The sequence below is a fragment of the Bombyx mandarina genome, chromosome 01, assembly GCF_030267445.1.
Source record: "Bombyx mandarina strain Sakado chromosome 01, ASM3026744v2".
In the NCBI taxonomy this organism is placed as follows: Eukaryota; Metazoa; Arthropoda; class Insecta; order Lepidoptera; family Bombycidae; genus Bombyx; species Bombyx mandarina.
This window is the reverse complement of record NC_143208.1, coordinates 10,681,761-10,697,831: the sequence shown is the minus strand read 5'-3', so window position 1 is coordinate 10,697,831 and position 16,071 is coordinate 10,681,761. Positions and strand designations below refer to the sequence as shown.

The 16,071-nt window shown below is 32.9% G+C and overlaps 1 protein-coding gene across 2 annotated transcripts; it reads right to left on the bottom strand.

Annotated features, from left to right (window-relative positions):
* Positions 1 to 4,036: 4,036 nt before the first annotated feature.
* metro (membrane palmitoylated protein 7-like protein metro) lies at positions 4,037 to 15,540 on the bottom strand. 2 transcript variants are annotated; one of them, XM_028177203.2, is made up of 11 exons: positions 14,913 to 15,271; positions 14,112 to 14,383; positions 13,845 to 13,976; positions 13,471 to 13,500; positions 11,761 to 11,928; positions 10,135 to 10,331; positions 9,880 to 9,995; positions 8,365 to 8,682; positions 7,441 to 7,611; positions 6,093 to 6,265; positions 4,037 to 5,205 (listed from the first exon to the last, which is right to left on the bottom strand). In XM_028177203.2, exons 1-11 carry the CDS (start codon positions 14,947 to 14,949, stop codon positions 5,029 to 5,031), a joined length of 1,791 nt encoding a protein of 596 aa, XP_028033004.2. In that variant the 5' UTR covers positions 14,950 to 15,271; the 3' UTR covers positions 4,037 to 5,028. The 2 variants fall into 2 exon arrangements, with proteins under 2 accessions (XP_028033004.2, XP_028033005.2); XM_028177204.2 differs by lacking the exon at positions 13,471 to 13,500 and having other exon boundaries at positions 14,913 to 15,540.
* Between the last annotated feature and the right edge of the window lie 531 nt (positions 15,541 to 16,071).

Below are 16,071 nucleotides of genomic sequence, written 5' to 3'. Positions count from 1 at the left end.
AACTAGTCCTAAAATTCCAAACTGTTTTTGTACCTATATTCTATTATAACATTTTATTTTAACTGACTGTATTTCTTATAGCTAATTTCATAGATTAAAAACTTTTTATATACGAAGTTTAGTGTTCAAATCAACAAACAAAATCATACCTTATTGTATTTTTATTGATTTCGCAGCGCTTGATCGTGATGGGCATCAATTAGATAGAAAAAAAATCTAAGAGCATTCTCTCTATATTTGTGAAAATGACATTTATAATAATCACAACGAAAATATAACGCTTTGGCAATGATAATAAGATATTTTCCGCAACATTATCTAACATAGTTTAGACTAGAAATTATTTTGGTTTTGGGGCGATCGTGGTTTTAACGATATTAACTGTACAATAAAACAACGCGCAGTAATGTTTTGAATTAGTAATTTAAACGATTTTTCAAATAACATAATTTTAGTAACTGGCCGTTTAAAAACATTTTGCCCGTCTCTTCCATTGATATAGGTTTAGTCGGTTTTATTTTTTTAATCGTTTCATGTAGAAGTCCATTTACACCAGCGGTCGGGGAACCGGGGTAAATTACCCCAAATGGGGTAAAATGAGATTTTGGGGGGTAAAAATGAAACTTTTGTGAGTTAAAAAAATATATAGAAGTGAAACTTCTTTAGAATCGTTAAATTTTCTTTTCAAAATTATCATGGGGGCTATAATATGAAATATACTCAAAACAAGCGATTTCGTTTTTTTTGTTCTTCGCCATGGGGTAATATCAACTTACAGAAAAATATTTAACGGTAATAATTAAAAAAGTTCCCCGACCGCTGATTTACACCAACTGTGTGCTTAGAACATTGAATGCCCCAGAAATGAAAGCCCTGCGATAACATCTGTGACGAAACGATAAATGATAACAGCAATCATAACGTACAGGTGTGTTCCATAAAATACGAAGGTCATAACAACTACATTAAGTACCTAAACATTGTCTCTTTCACTTTACGTTTTACTGCTATTAATATTTTGTTGTATTAGGCCTATAAACTTATCGAACGGTCGTAGAATATAAATTTTTATTTACTCAATAATTTGAAGATTTTTAATTCTATATTTTTATGTAAACCATAATATGTTTGGATATATGAAACAAAACCAAAACATGCCACATAGTACACGCAATAGAAGCGAAACTTCTTCGTCGATATACAGAGAAAGATAATTACTTGATGCTGTAAGGCTACAGACGCGCCCAAAGAAGTTTAACTTCTCGAAATAGAAAGTACCAAAGTTGAAGTTTATAAATTATAAAGTACAGCTAAATTTGAAAGTTTGAACGTACAGCTTAATGTTGTATTCAAAGAATAAAGAATTAGAGAGCCTTGAAGAGATTAATTATTTTCTAAAATTAATTTAATCAACAGCAAATAATTATTTATCTTCACTACAACTATGCTTCATAAGCATGAACAAATAATATATAATCAGCTATATTTCATATTGAAACATCTAAGGTATTTTTTTCTATTATATTTACAAAAAGACAAAACGTTCATTGTTTACAATCAGACTTGAATAAGAATCGAGAATTAAGAATAGAAAACGAATTCTAATATACAATAAGTATACAACAATCATTAATGACAAAAAAAAACATTAAATATTAATTGATGTGTTTTGAACATTTTTCATTATGAATTCTAATCATGTTTTATAAGCTAGAAGTGGCAATCTAGCTTTTTAAACTAAACTATGCATTTGCCATGTTACAAAACAAGTTTACTAGGGCAGCTAGCGCATTACTATTCAGCTAACTATAGTAATAACGATAATCTAAAGGAACACATATTTAGATGTTTAATTTGAGGTAGTCATTTCAACAACTACATTCCAAAATATATGGCTTAGCTTTTTCGAGTACAACCTCAATTTGAATACATAATTATATTATGTTCTATAATACTTTCTATCTACGTAAAAATCGTTTCTTGCTATTTTCATTTGTGTCACTAAGTTCTCAAAGGGAAACCATATAAAGTACGTTATACTTACAATACCCAAAACCCCAATTTATTGATTTCGACAATTTTAATGTAAGAAGATTTTATTACCTTCAATATCTCCCTCTCTACTGCAAGCTAGAGCGCAACTAAACAACTAATAAATGAGTCGTCTATTATCAAAGGTGGCAATCTGTGCATTTGGACAAAAAAAAAATTATTGATATGTCAATACAGATTGATTTGAATATAATCGTCTCCTTCAAAGAATACGGTTCAAAACCTGCATTAAATAAAGGTTAATAGTTAACCTGTTATTTATCTAAGATGTCGTTCCGAAGAGTTTTGTGACTGCCAAAGGAATACAAAGTCAATAATTCGTTTGTTCTGATTTACCAATCATTGTCCAAAAGTCAGATTGCCGGCTTTGATAATAGTCGACTCAAATATCCGTGAATTTTTCTTTTACGGTTTCTCGTAATTACAAAATCAAAGTATTTATTGTAAATATAGATCCAACGTTATTATTTTGGTTACGAGATCTATTAAAATACTTAAGGATTGTGCGACGCGTCACAAGAGATATTGGAAGTTCGCAGTGTGTTCACTGAGTTCACTGTGTTCATGAGACAGTGCGCAGAGTAATTTACCTTGTAACATGTTGCTATTTAATTACATAAACATTTACAGTCGTATCGTTACTTGTACTATTAGATCTGTCCAATTAAAAGTGCCCGTATTTATTATTGTCTTATACTTTAAAAATTATTACTTCATTTACTGATTCGTATTGCTTACATTTTTAAAGAGTTTGCTATTCAAAGCATCAATGACGAGAATAACGCTAGTAAAGATTATTAGATATTTAAAAATTAAAATTACAATGTACGTTACGTTTATAATTCCGATATCGATACTAAATTACTCATTAATTATTGGAAATATCTAAACTAAGCGATTTCAATAAAAGACGTAACTTTTCTTAGATTACGAGGCACAAAAATTATTAACCATCTGTAACATTAGCGTAAATTATGTCGTATTTAACAGCCGTATAATAAAAAATATAATCAAAGCGACAATCATATCAACTAAATGATTACAAAATTCTGTTTTCTTATATAACGTTTCATTATTTCTTTTTTAAATTACCTATTTTTCAATTTAATGCGTACTAATCGATTAGCCAACGTATTTGAAATCTATTCTATCATTGTAGACACGGCTTTAGTAGTAGTAGATTTTAAAACTTGAATCATAAGTATGTTTATTATTAACTACGTAAATTTTTTACTAAAAGCTGATATCCATAAAAGCGGAGATATATGTACTGTTAATCTTCTATTAGATATGAGAAAAGAGGCCATTACATTTTTTTTAAGTGAAATTCGAGAAATATTTGCTCCTTTGTGGTCAACTTTATTTTTTATTCTTTATTATCTCCTCGCATCGCCGCTTTGTTGTACATCAGCCATAAAAATTGGTCAATACAATAAGAATATTTATTCGAATGTACATATAGATTTGGTATTTAATTATTTTATGACAAGCGTCATTTAACAAGATTTTTTTTTGTATAGATGTCGTTTCAATAGAATCACGATTCCAAGTCTCAACAAATCAATAGACTAACTATGGATTTCGATACAAACTACAAATATATATTTTATCTAGTAACATTGTTATAAACTCTAATGTTTTTTTTTTTAGTAATTTGGAATCATAAGTAGTAAATTGTATCACCTAAGTATGTGAATGCTATTAAAAAACATTCAAATCAACTATGATAGAACGTTAAACTTTTTGGAAAATAAAAATTAATATGGAGATTTGATTTGATATGAAACAATAGTCAATTCATTTATTTTACAAGATTCTGTTGTTTCGATTTTCTATATTAATTAAGATTTATGATAAGATATTTAATTTAAAAAATTGCAATTTATCAATACATAGTGCCAGGTTTCTGGAAAATGTAGTTAATAATTATCATAAGTACATGAACTGGGAGTAACATTTTATATTTTTAGTATTTCAACTATTGTTTTTTTTTATTAATTAATTTCTTTCAAAACTTAACGTTTAGAAATAATAATAATTAAATATATTATTTAGAAACTGTACGGTGTATTCTTTCTAAGGTTTTCAAAGGAATATACAATTTTTATTCGAAGATTATTTATACTAATATTAAAAGTGGAACGAATTTTTTTGTATACTTTTGTGCATACGATTAAATTTAATTGAACACCGTTTCTCAAAAAAATACTTTAAATTATTTCCAATAAAAAACAAGCCATTCTTTAAATTATCTTAGGTATTTTTAGCCTTAAACTTAAAGCAATGCTTTTTATTGAAAGCATGTCGTTTTTTTTTTCGTTTTTTTTTTCTTCTATTTCCCTTTGGAATTGAGATCAAGGTACACAACGTGTATATTCTAAAACTACGAAACTAAATTTGAATAATTAATCGCTATGAACACTAGCATCGTGTGCAAAAAAATTGTACTAAACATTACTTAAAAAAATTATTATCTACTTATATAAGAAAATAAGCGTTTCAATGTGTGAATGAATAAAAGTGCTTCTTAATCCTTCGACTGTCAATATCATAAAGTCTTTTAAGTCATTTATCTCAAAATGCCCCATCCTCTAAGAAAACTACTTTTCTCTATTGCCTATTTGTGATTTATAATGTAACTTTTATTATTTTTCTACAGACCATACGAGCTACCGGTATCTAATAAAAATATTACTATTATTATGTTCGATGGGTGCACTTGATTTAATTTACAGTCTTTGTTTGCCAGCACAAGGAAGAAAGCTTGCACACAATCACAAAAATAATTATTGCATCCGTTAAAACAATTACCATTGTTAATTTTTTTTTGTTTTTTTGTTTGGTATATTAATAAATTTTCTTTTCACAGCACGATCTTTAGACATATTATTTGATGTATAATTGTCATTGTGTAACCACTGTATAAGACAACAGCGATAAAACATTGTATATAATTGATTATTGCGTGATTTTTCTTTACTGGACCCATGAAGCAGGTACCCACAGCGGTTCAGACTGAACTCTCCAAGCGGCCTTGAGTAGTTGAGACACAGCACTGGCCAGATCTTCATTCACCACCTCTTCATCGAACATGTATCCGTATAAGAAATTAATACGATTGGACGACCGTATTATATCTGTGAACTCTTCTTCCTGTAAATAAAGTTTTAGTATTTAATAAGTACTAATGGTCCTCCGATAGTCGAAATTCGACAATAATTAATTGAAATCATAAGTTGATACAATATTATGATTCTGTTGTCAAAGACCATTATAGACTTCTATAATCACAGATTTCGCCAAGACTTACACTTTCAAATATTAATAAAGACAAACAATATATTTTAATCTATTTTCAATTTGACCACAGACTCAGCAATAAGAAAAGTTTGACAATAAACAAATAGTATGCATGCGTGTGTGTCATATAGATGGTAGTGTGTGTAATGTTTTTTTAATTGATTTAATGTATTTGAAGTCGACGTGGCCTAAAGGATAAAACGTCCATCGCATTCGTATCTAGCGATGCACCGGTGTTCGAATACCGCAGGCGGGTACCACTTTTTCTAATGAAATACGTACTTAACAAATGTTCACGATTGACTTCCACGGTGAAGGAATAACATCGTGTAATAAAAATCAAACCCGCAAAATTATAATGCGCGTAATTATTGGTAGTAGGACCTCTTGTGAGTCCGCACCGGTAGGTACCACCGCCCCGCCTATTTCTGTCGTGAAGCAGTAATTCGTTTCGGTTTGAAGGGTGGGGCAGCCGTTGTAACTATACTGAGACCTTAGAACTCGACGGTATTGCAGACGGGGACACGCAAAGACATAAAGCATATTTTTGCAAGATTGTATAATTTAATTATTATTATTATTATTATTATGATTTAAACTAAGTCGTCGACAATATCTTTGCTAACCATCAATTTACATACGATACGCTGTAGGGTGTATTTTTCTTTATTTTTAGTTTGCAATTACATATAAATGTTTGAATTAGGACTATACATGCGTCTGTTATTAGCGTCACATACCGTGAATGCTCTGGATGATTCCTTATCGAATGTGGAACGTGCGTTTGCCGCTGTCCGCGTTTCGACCATCCTCTCCAAGGACGGAGGCTTAATGAACACGATGTAGGGACGCAGACGCGGAGTTCGAAGCATCTTTAGGGCTTGCCAATGCGGACTCAACACACACACGCGACCTGAAGAGAACAATTTCCAGAATAAGTTCACGAGGGTACTTCCTAATTAATTTATCGAAGTTATATTTGGACTTTTTGGCGGAAACGCGAGGAGTGAAGTTGTGTGATTTGTTTTGTTTTGTCTATTTAGTGTTTCTTCAGGTTTAAATGTGTAATAACGGTGATTTATTAGCTTTTAGTAGTTTAGTATCTGTGAAAGTGCACAAATGTGGGAAAATGAAACAAAGCCGCCGGACGTAACTTCTCGGGATCCTCCAAAAAATCCACTGAAAAAATCGCAGTAAATGACCACCGTTTTACTGAGATTATATTTCATCCCATATAATCTCATTTAATTTAATTTCATATATTTTATAATATCTTTTCATAATACATTTTTCATAAAAATAAGAATATAAATTAAAATAAGACATGACTTAAAGGTCTTAGTTACCAGATCATAAAATCCCTTAAAAAAAAGCAGATATATTTCCAACCATCTAATCATTAAAAAAAATCCATATCGATTTCCTTCTTTCAATATGTAGCATGTGTTTTATTTTTATGTGTAATTGAATAAAGGTCGACGTATTTCGAATATCATCATCTTACTGGTGGTAGGACCTCATGTGAGTCCGCACGGGTAGGTACCACCACCCTGCCTATTTCTGCCGTGAAGCCGTTGTAACTATACTGAGACATTAGAACTTATATCTCGAGGTGGGTGGCGCATTTACGTTGTGGATGTCTATGGGCTCCAGTAACCACTTAACATCAGGTGGGCTGTGAGCTCGTCCACCCATCTAAGCAATAAAAAAAACCATAATTTCCAAAAAGTAAACGAGAAATAAGATTAGATTAAAAAAGCAGCTACATGTTACCAGATGTCAAAATTGGCTGGCTGACAAATACTCGAACACATTAAAAAATTCAATAATAAATTTTGTATTAAACTAATGATTCATGCAGTTTACGTAATGTAAGACGATATATAAATAATCAGCTAACGAGCGGAAACTACAAGCTTGTGCGACGCAGGTGAATGACCGCTAGAAGCATTCGCTGTGCATTGCTGGTTAACTACTTACTATACTTAGACATGAACATGCTTAAATGCAAATTAATATTTATAAATTTAAACAAAAAATGCTTATTTCACAGCAAGTATATTATTAATTTATCAAGTTTTTTTTTACCAGTATTAATAATAGTCTCGACGCTTTCGGCAGCGGTCCCATAAAGATTGCCCTTGTATTCACCATGCTCTATGAATTTCCCATCGGTTATATCCTGTTCCATTTTTTCCCGAGTTACGAACACGTAATCTTTACCATTCTGTTCGCTTGATTTTATAGGACGCGACGTAACTGTAATGTTTAAAATTTATTTACAGATTAGCAAATCTCGTGAACAAAGATTTCTTTTATGAATTTATTAGCGCGCCTTAGTCTGGATATTGGTCTATAAAACTCATACAGGCATTCACCATTAAAAAAAGCCTGGGTCACCTATCTTTATAAGGAACTAGCCGTACTCGCCCGCTTCGCTGGGTATTTGAAATTAACATTATTATTTATTGTCATTATTATTAGGGAGTCCAACACTCATATAAATATTAGCCTATTCATTAAGTACATGTATTTTCTACATGGAAACCAAGTTTCAAATCAATCGGATGCACGGTTCAATAGTTATAACGGAACATCCGTAAATACCACTGTAGATTTATAGATTAAAGTATAGATTTCATTTAACTTTTTTCAGACATTTGCGTGACCGAGTACCGAACATAAAAATGCACGAAGGATATGATTTTTTTAGTTTATGAATTATGACATTTATGATAATAATATCAGTATAGATGTTTTTTTTTAAAGTAAATTTGATAAGCATTGGTTATTGTTCGTACCACCACCCTGCCTATTTCTGCCGTGAAGCAGTAATGCGTTTCGGTTTGAAGGGTGGAGCAGCCATTGTAACTATACTGAGACCTTAGAACTTATGTCTCAAGGTGGGTGGCGCATTTACGCTGTAGCTGTCTATGGGCTCCAGTAACCACTTAACACCAGGTGGGCTGTGAGCTCGTCCACCCATCTTAAGCAATACAAAAAAAAACTTACACGGTATCGGAGTGATGTACTTCTCCGGGTCCGTAGCGACGAGCCTCCGTCTCAGTTCGTTTCTGCCGACGCCGGGCGCTCCGATCAACACGATCGGGCGTACCAGACCCGGCCTCGGGTACAGCCGGGCGACCTCCTCGTATGTCGGTATCAATTCTCTATCGAAATCGTCGTTCTCCGTTATGTCGTATATAATCTTCTTGACTTTCGGAATCGACTTGCAGGGCAGGAGCGCTGTGGCCGTCGGCGTCGGTGAACATGGCGTTTTTGGGGCACAGTCAGAACTGGACGCTGACGGACTGCAAAGGGCGGGCTTACCTAAAAACACCGCAACAACAGATGAAGCTTTTTTGTAGACCGCAAAAAGTGAGGGTAGGGTGAAATTTCAAAGAAATGCATACATTGAGGACTTTTTGGCGGGAACGCGACGAGTGAAGTTGTGTGATTTGTTTTATTTTGTCCCTTTAGTGTTTCTTCAGGTTTAAATGTGTAATAACGGTGGTTTATTAACTGTTTAGTATCTGGGAAAGTGCACAAATGTGGGAAAATAAAACAAAGCCGCTGGACATAACTTCTCGGGATCCTCCGAAAAGTCCACTGAAAAAGTCTCAGTAAATGACCACCATTTTACTGAGATTATATGTTATCCCATATCATCTCATCTAATTTCATCTCAGTTGATTAATGTCTTAAATTAACCATCTTCAGTTCATTTCATTTCACTTCATATTAGCATTTTCGTAAAAGTAATAATATAAATTAAAATAAGACATGACTTAAAGGTCTTAGTTACCAGGCCATAAAATCCCTTAAAAACGCATACATTGACAGCCTTCTGTCTTTTTTTTCTGTTCTAGATCGCTAAACGACTTGAGGGGCCATCTGGTTAAGTGTTAAACGAGTTCATTGACAACACAATGTAGATGCCGCCAAAACCAGGCAAACCGTAAAAGCAGGTCGAGAAATGAGATCGAATTTTCGATTGTATTTATTTGACGTCTGTTCCACCCATCAAATCGCAATGCACGACGCCTAGAGTACTGCTAATTAAGCTAGAGGATGGAGATGAAAACACTAATTAATTACCTCCTAAAATAATAAGCGTAGTATTTATTTAAAAAAATAATGTCAGTAAAATGAGAAACTATATTTTACAGGTAGCTGCGCGTTAATGAAGAAAACAAAACTCCTCAGAAATGGCACATATTTTTTCTCTGATGAAAAATACCGTGTGTCCTTTTCCATACCCACGACAGCGTGTATGCATAGTTTATTTACGATCAGTTGAGTAGTTAAGACGTGAAAGCGTAACAAACAAACAAACCAACCCAATTCGCATTAACAATATTATTATCGATGTCCACTGTCACACCATCTAGAACGCTTAGAACTACAACTAAATATCATAGCAATCGTGATTTCACGATTTACATGTATTTACATAGCTAATAATAGCACAACATCGAAAACAGAAGGTCGACCTAGAAGAAACGTTACGATAAAAACAGTACAAACCATCCATAGTCTGGGGATCGGTCTGTCTCTCGTGAATGATGCGACCTTCTTGCAGAGCCCTGGACGGTATCAGCCCCGCCCTCATAACTCTATCGCCTTCGCGTCTCGCTTGCCACCTAAACAATAAGCCACACCAAAATTCGTCATGTAAAACAATACGTTTATAAATAAATATTTCGCGTTATGAGAAAACAGATGTATTTCGCAATCGATTAAAGAACGCCGCTAGCGATTTCCGTTCAGATATAAGCTTACCAGTAGGCGTCGTCCTGTGAAACGATGTGCAGGATGTCACCCTTCTTAAAATCGAGTCCCGCTTCCTTACAGGGTATATAAGGATCTTCGGACGAATTGTAATCAAATAACGCTCGGACTCTGACTTTGCTTTCCCGCGTACCGCCTTTACCGAATGACGGTACTAATTTAAAGGTGATCGTGCCTTCGGAGTTTTGCTGGAACACATATGTACATTATTCGATTTATTGCTTTTATTTATCTAATACTCGTTTATATAAAATTCATATTTGTTTGTCGTCTGTGTTGTTGCGAGTCGTTTTATTGTTGGCTCTTCAAGGATAGTTTCTGGTATAGGGCCCTCAACGTACTGTTACGAGGATTTATTAGAAAAGCTTAAAAAAATATATATATTTAATTTTAATAATGAAAACATTTGAAACTGACAATTAAAATTAATTGGGGCAAGTGTCACCGGGAGCGCGGTTATAATTGAACTGCGTGATCAACCTAACTAAGCTGCATTACGTTGTGCACCTTATATTGCATTTTTAGGTACATTAAGAATATAGTAGAGGTCTCGCAGTAGTCGAAATTCGACTATAATTAATTGAAATTGTAAGTTTGTACACTATTATGATTGTATTTTCAAAGACTTATTATACTTCTATAATCACAAATTTCGACAAGACTAGACTATAGAAAAATATTAATAAAGACAAACAATATTTAATCTATTCTCAATTTGAACACAGACGTCAAGAACAAAAGTTTGAAAATAAATAAATAGTGCGTCAAATACATGGTAGTGTGGTAATGTTTTTTTTTATTGATTTAATTTATTTTTTAGGCATAATTTAAAAAAATATTAACATTCTACACTCCTTCTCTATATTCTCTATAAGTGTGGGAAATTTCATACTCCTCCATCCGCGCAATTTTCGTAAAAAGGGGTACAAAGTTTTTCTTCACGTATTAATATATAGATAACAGTACGACAAATGGCGCGACAGTGTCACTTGCAAATGTACTTGATATATTCTGCGACAGTCACAGCAGAGCGAGTTAATTAATTGTCATCATAATATATTGACGAGTGTTCGTCTCGCTGTTTATTGTGCCAAAAAGACTTCTTCAGCTATTTGAATGGGGTAAACTTGATTGGCGTTCAATTAAAAATATCGAATTGTTGATGCTAATACCAAATGAAACGGACCTTTAATTACAAAGATAAAACTCACGTGTTAAGCGAAATGTCGCTTAAGCTAAATAGCCTTCACCCCTCGTTATTATGAATACTAAATTTGTTTAGGGGCATCTAATTTAAAACGTAATTTATAATTATCTTGATGACGATTTCGTTAGGTCCGTTTTTTGCGTTTGTCGCATCACTAGTTATACGATGTAGCCTACTGAGTTTCTCGATGTGGATCTTCTCAGTGGGTCGCGTTTCCGATCCGATGATAGATTCTGCGAAGCACTGCTCTTGCGAGGGCCAGTGTTAGCAAAACTCCCGGTTTGAGCCCCGTGAGCTCACCCACACGTTAGGGCGAAGCTGAAATAGCCTCTCAAGGTTATCAGCACAGGTAGGACAATATATATATATATATATATCTATATATATATATATATATATACGATACTTACTAATATAGACAAGACATCGGCCGGAGTTTTGTTTTCCACACTGATTCCGTTAACTTCGATGACCTCGTCGCCGGCGTGGATGAGTCCCGATCTATCAGCGGCACCTCCGTGCATCACTCGAGCGATAACTATCTTCCCGGTTTCTTCGTCAGTCTTGATTGTTGCGCCCTGAATTGTTATAGTTAATTTCAATTTCTTTCAAAATAACAATAAGTTTCCTTGTTTTCCAGTTTCGTTTAATTAGAAGCTGCATATGAAAAAAATCGAAAACAGTTTTGTATATTTACCTACATAACGTTGTAAATCACAGATAATGCACGTTGATTATATACCTATTATGCTTAAATGCAAGTTTGAAGCTGCTTTCAGACTACGCTATAATATAATAGCATATAGTATATAGCTCATAGCACAACAATATCGTGCACCATACATTGTTATGGACACGTTCACACTCTACTGTAGCATATATTACTGACTAAGTATACGCTGCTATACTATATGGCACTATAGTATAGCATAGTCTGAAAGCAACTTTACTTATTTTAATCTTAAATTAGGACTTATTTGAATTTAATGCGCAATGGAAATATCATTGTCACTGAAAGCTTCAGGTATTTTTAATTCATATTATTCACTTTAAAATTATTAGTTAGCTATGCAATTTCTTTACGTAGATCTAGTCAATCTAAAGTACCTACTTACTACCTTTTACTTATTATGTTAACAGAGAGCGCCTAAAAGAATTATGATTAACGATTATATGTTATGCAGTAGTTGGCGTTGACAACAACAACGATTAATGGTTGATGGCGGAATAAACTAAATAATGAAAGACTTATTATAAGAAAATATGAGACGCATTTATTTCCCCCCAATAGATGCCTTAATTTTAATTTCCACAATAATTCATGAATTGAGTATTTATTTATCAATTTAACTTATATTTTTTACGTTTAATATGTTTTTACTCTGTCATAGTAAATGGTTAGTTGTATAAGGAAACCAGTACGTAAGGTCAGGATATTAATAATACTATTTCTTCTTAAGGCAAGAAATAAAACGAAGTAATAATAATTATGATGATAGTACCGTATGATATACGTTTCGTATATATAATAGCAATATAATTAATTCAGTTTTGTGAAATATGATTTTTTTGTCAAAACAGAAGATAAGTTTAAACAATTGTGGCGTGTTCAAACTCGCGGCGAGAAATCGCAGTTTGATGAGAGTACCAATCTACAATATACGATACTCTCACCTGTAATAATAATAATTAAACATTGTCAGTTCACTGGTTTTTTTTTACTGTGTGCATTTGCAAGAATTCGATTTTGTTCTTTTCCTTCCAATAAACCCTTGAGAAGGGGCCAAAAAATATACACGTTTCTCCGATGATCTACCGTCTTCTCCGCTAGAGTTATAATGCACTTATTAAAATGAACAAAAAGCAACATGTATTGTGTGAAATGAATGAAAAAAAAAAACAAAGGAAATGTAGGTTAAAAAAAAATACAAATAACACAATACAGATCGCATCACATCTAGAGATAGCAGCTAATAAAGTTTCAATGAGAAGTGACGAGGAGGCAACACCAATAAAATAATATTTTGAGTGCAAAACACATAGAGAGGTCTTGAGGTAGATTTTAACTGAAAAGCATTCCAATACTTAGCATAGTTATTATTATTCTTCATAATACTCACCACAATTGGTTCTGCACTCTGTGCTCCACCCTTCCAATGAAAAATTATGTTCAATACACCATTACAGTTTCGCTTACTATAATATAAATACCTTATCTCAATCTGGGGCTAACATCATATGAAATTTATTTGTTATTTTAGTATCAATTTTTTTCTTTAGACTTAACATTACATATATGGTAATAAATACCATTGTTTTATTGAAACAAATAAGTAAAACAGTTATATTTTTATGTTTACAGTTAGTGTTTGTTTATTCATTACATTCCTGCATGTTTATTTAGCTGCTATTTCTAAATGATTTCATTTTACTTTTATATTTTTAAATTTGATTTTGAATTATCAAAATTTCAAAATATTTATCTATTCCTTACCAATGGTTCATCACTTTTGACTAATTGTACAATCTTTACAGTTTCTTCTTCATCATCAGTATCAGGTGGAATATCAGGTAGATGGGGGTAATAGTCTTTCTGAGCAACTGCATCATGCGTACACAAAATTGCCTAATAAAAAGTAGTTACATTTAAAACCCTAAAGTCGATCTTATATCATAGAGATTTTTTTTTTTAATAATAATTTATTACAAAAAGATCAAGCCAATTCAAACAGCCTGGGTGTCAAAATTGGGTAATACTCACCTGAAAATGTGGCTTCTGCAATAAACTTAGTAACTCTTCATACTCTTTTGAAATTTTAGTTTTATCACCAAGTACTTCAAAAACCTCAAGTGTAACCTGCATAGCATTTGAGAGTAGAGGATAAAATTTGTCATCCTTGCCTTTAGCCACAATTTTGTTGTGAACATGTACCAAGGCATGCAACTGCTTAGACTGCAGCAGTTCACTAAGAAAAGCCACATCTTCACTACCTGATTGCACCTCTTTCAAAGATGTCAACAAACGTGTGAGTGCTGTAATAGATATAAAAAATTTAAGATAGTGCCTTTCACATGCAAGTGGTGGCCTTACAGTTGCCTTCCATAAATTAGGTGCTATGATCATGTTTAAGCACACATCATTTAGCTGACAACCTTTTCTAAATGAAAAAACTCTAATGATTTAGTAATTAGTTAATTAATATATTTAATTAAACATTCAGTTTTATTCTACTTCATTTTTACATTCTGTAGTACATAATATGCAAACTTTAGTCTTCTTTATTTCAATTTTTTATTATTGATTTGAGCACTGAAGTACAATTCTACTCATACTTTATTTATTTAATATTGCTGTGTTTTGTTGGGTATTCAAGAGTTAACCAACAATCATTTTTAATGTACTTGTAATGACTGATTTTTGTTATTTTTAAACCAGCAATGCGAAGATTTTTTTATATTAAGATTTTATTCTCTAATGTGGTTATCAGATGAATTAAATGTCTATAAAATAATCATTTATGTTTAAATACCATTGAGATTTAACTATAGGTATTGCACATACCTGGGTCCCAATTTTCATACGGTGAATCCATGTTCATTTTAATATATACTTTTAAACTTTCTTAAACAAATCGAAAAGCGAGCAAGTTTGAGCAGACAATGACTAAAAAAATTTTTATTTATACGTCCATATTATAACTCATGCATTTTATGTAAATGAAATTTACTTGTATGGATTATGAATTTATGTGAACATATTATGTATTGATAAATTTACACTCATAATTTTATAACTCGTCTAATAATTTATTCTGTATCCTAATATGTAATCCATTTTCCCAAAAGTTAAAGCACACAACTGACAGGCGAGTTATTCAGTCAAACAAATCAATCAATCAAATTAGTCGATCGATAAAAAAATGTTATGCTCACACTTTCAGTTCAGATTGAACCTTGAATTGAAATAATCTTACCATAGAGTTAACACAGAAACTGTGTGAAAATGTTACTTTACTCTTTTTTGAATGAGTCGGAATGATAGCGGTTTGCCAGAAGACTTTGTATTTAACCGAGATCAATTTAAAGAGGGAGCTCGATTTGTCAGCCAAGAATGGATAGTTTGTGTCGAACTCCTCGACAAGCTCAATAAGTATGGTAACGTGTGCTTTGGCTGTTTTGACTGTTTGACTGTTGCTAGCGTTAGCGCTAGTAGCAGCCAGGTAGTAGTATAACATCGAGAGTGGATTTGGGGGATAAGTACGCAAAATGTGTCTAGAGCATCAACGGTAGATGGGTGCTTAATTAGTTGGGTTGAGGGTGCATTAGGTGACGCAGGTCATAGGAAAAAATCTTGCTGAGGATAATTAGAATGCTGTGGGAGATAGATTTTACGTGAAAGCGGAAGATCATAAATTCACCTAAGATCGGAATCGCAGATACTTGGCCATCCTGGATCATAATATTAATTGGCTGAAGAACGTGATGCCGGATGTGGAGTATATACAACTAAAACGACAGTGGTTTCGCATCAAGCTTCTTTTTTGGGAACACGGCTGTCCTTTTCATAGGTTTCAATTCAGTGTGAATTTATTATTTCCTTATACTTATTGCTGCATTCCTGCCCATCACTATCTCACCAAAAAGCAGCCAGGGGGATGTCCTTGGCGGTACCTTTGAAAGCGTTACACACACCGCGCTTGGGTAGTCGCAGTCGGTGCCTT

Bases quoted from the DNA above. Each gene is read 5' to 3' on its own strand.
- metro (XM_028177203.2), bottom strand. From the start codon at position 14,949: ATGAACATGGATTCACCGTATGAAAATTGGGACCCAG. The intron at 7,612-8,364 runs GTAAGTTTTTTT...TAAACATTACAG, and splicing joins GTACATCACTCCGATACCGT to TTACGTCGCGTCCTATAAAA. The intron at 5,206-6,092 runs GTATGTGACGCT...CTTTATTTACAG, and splicing joins AATCATCCAGAGCATTCACG to GAAGAAGAGTTCACAGATAT.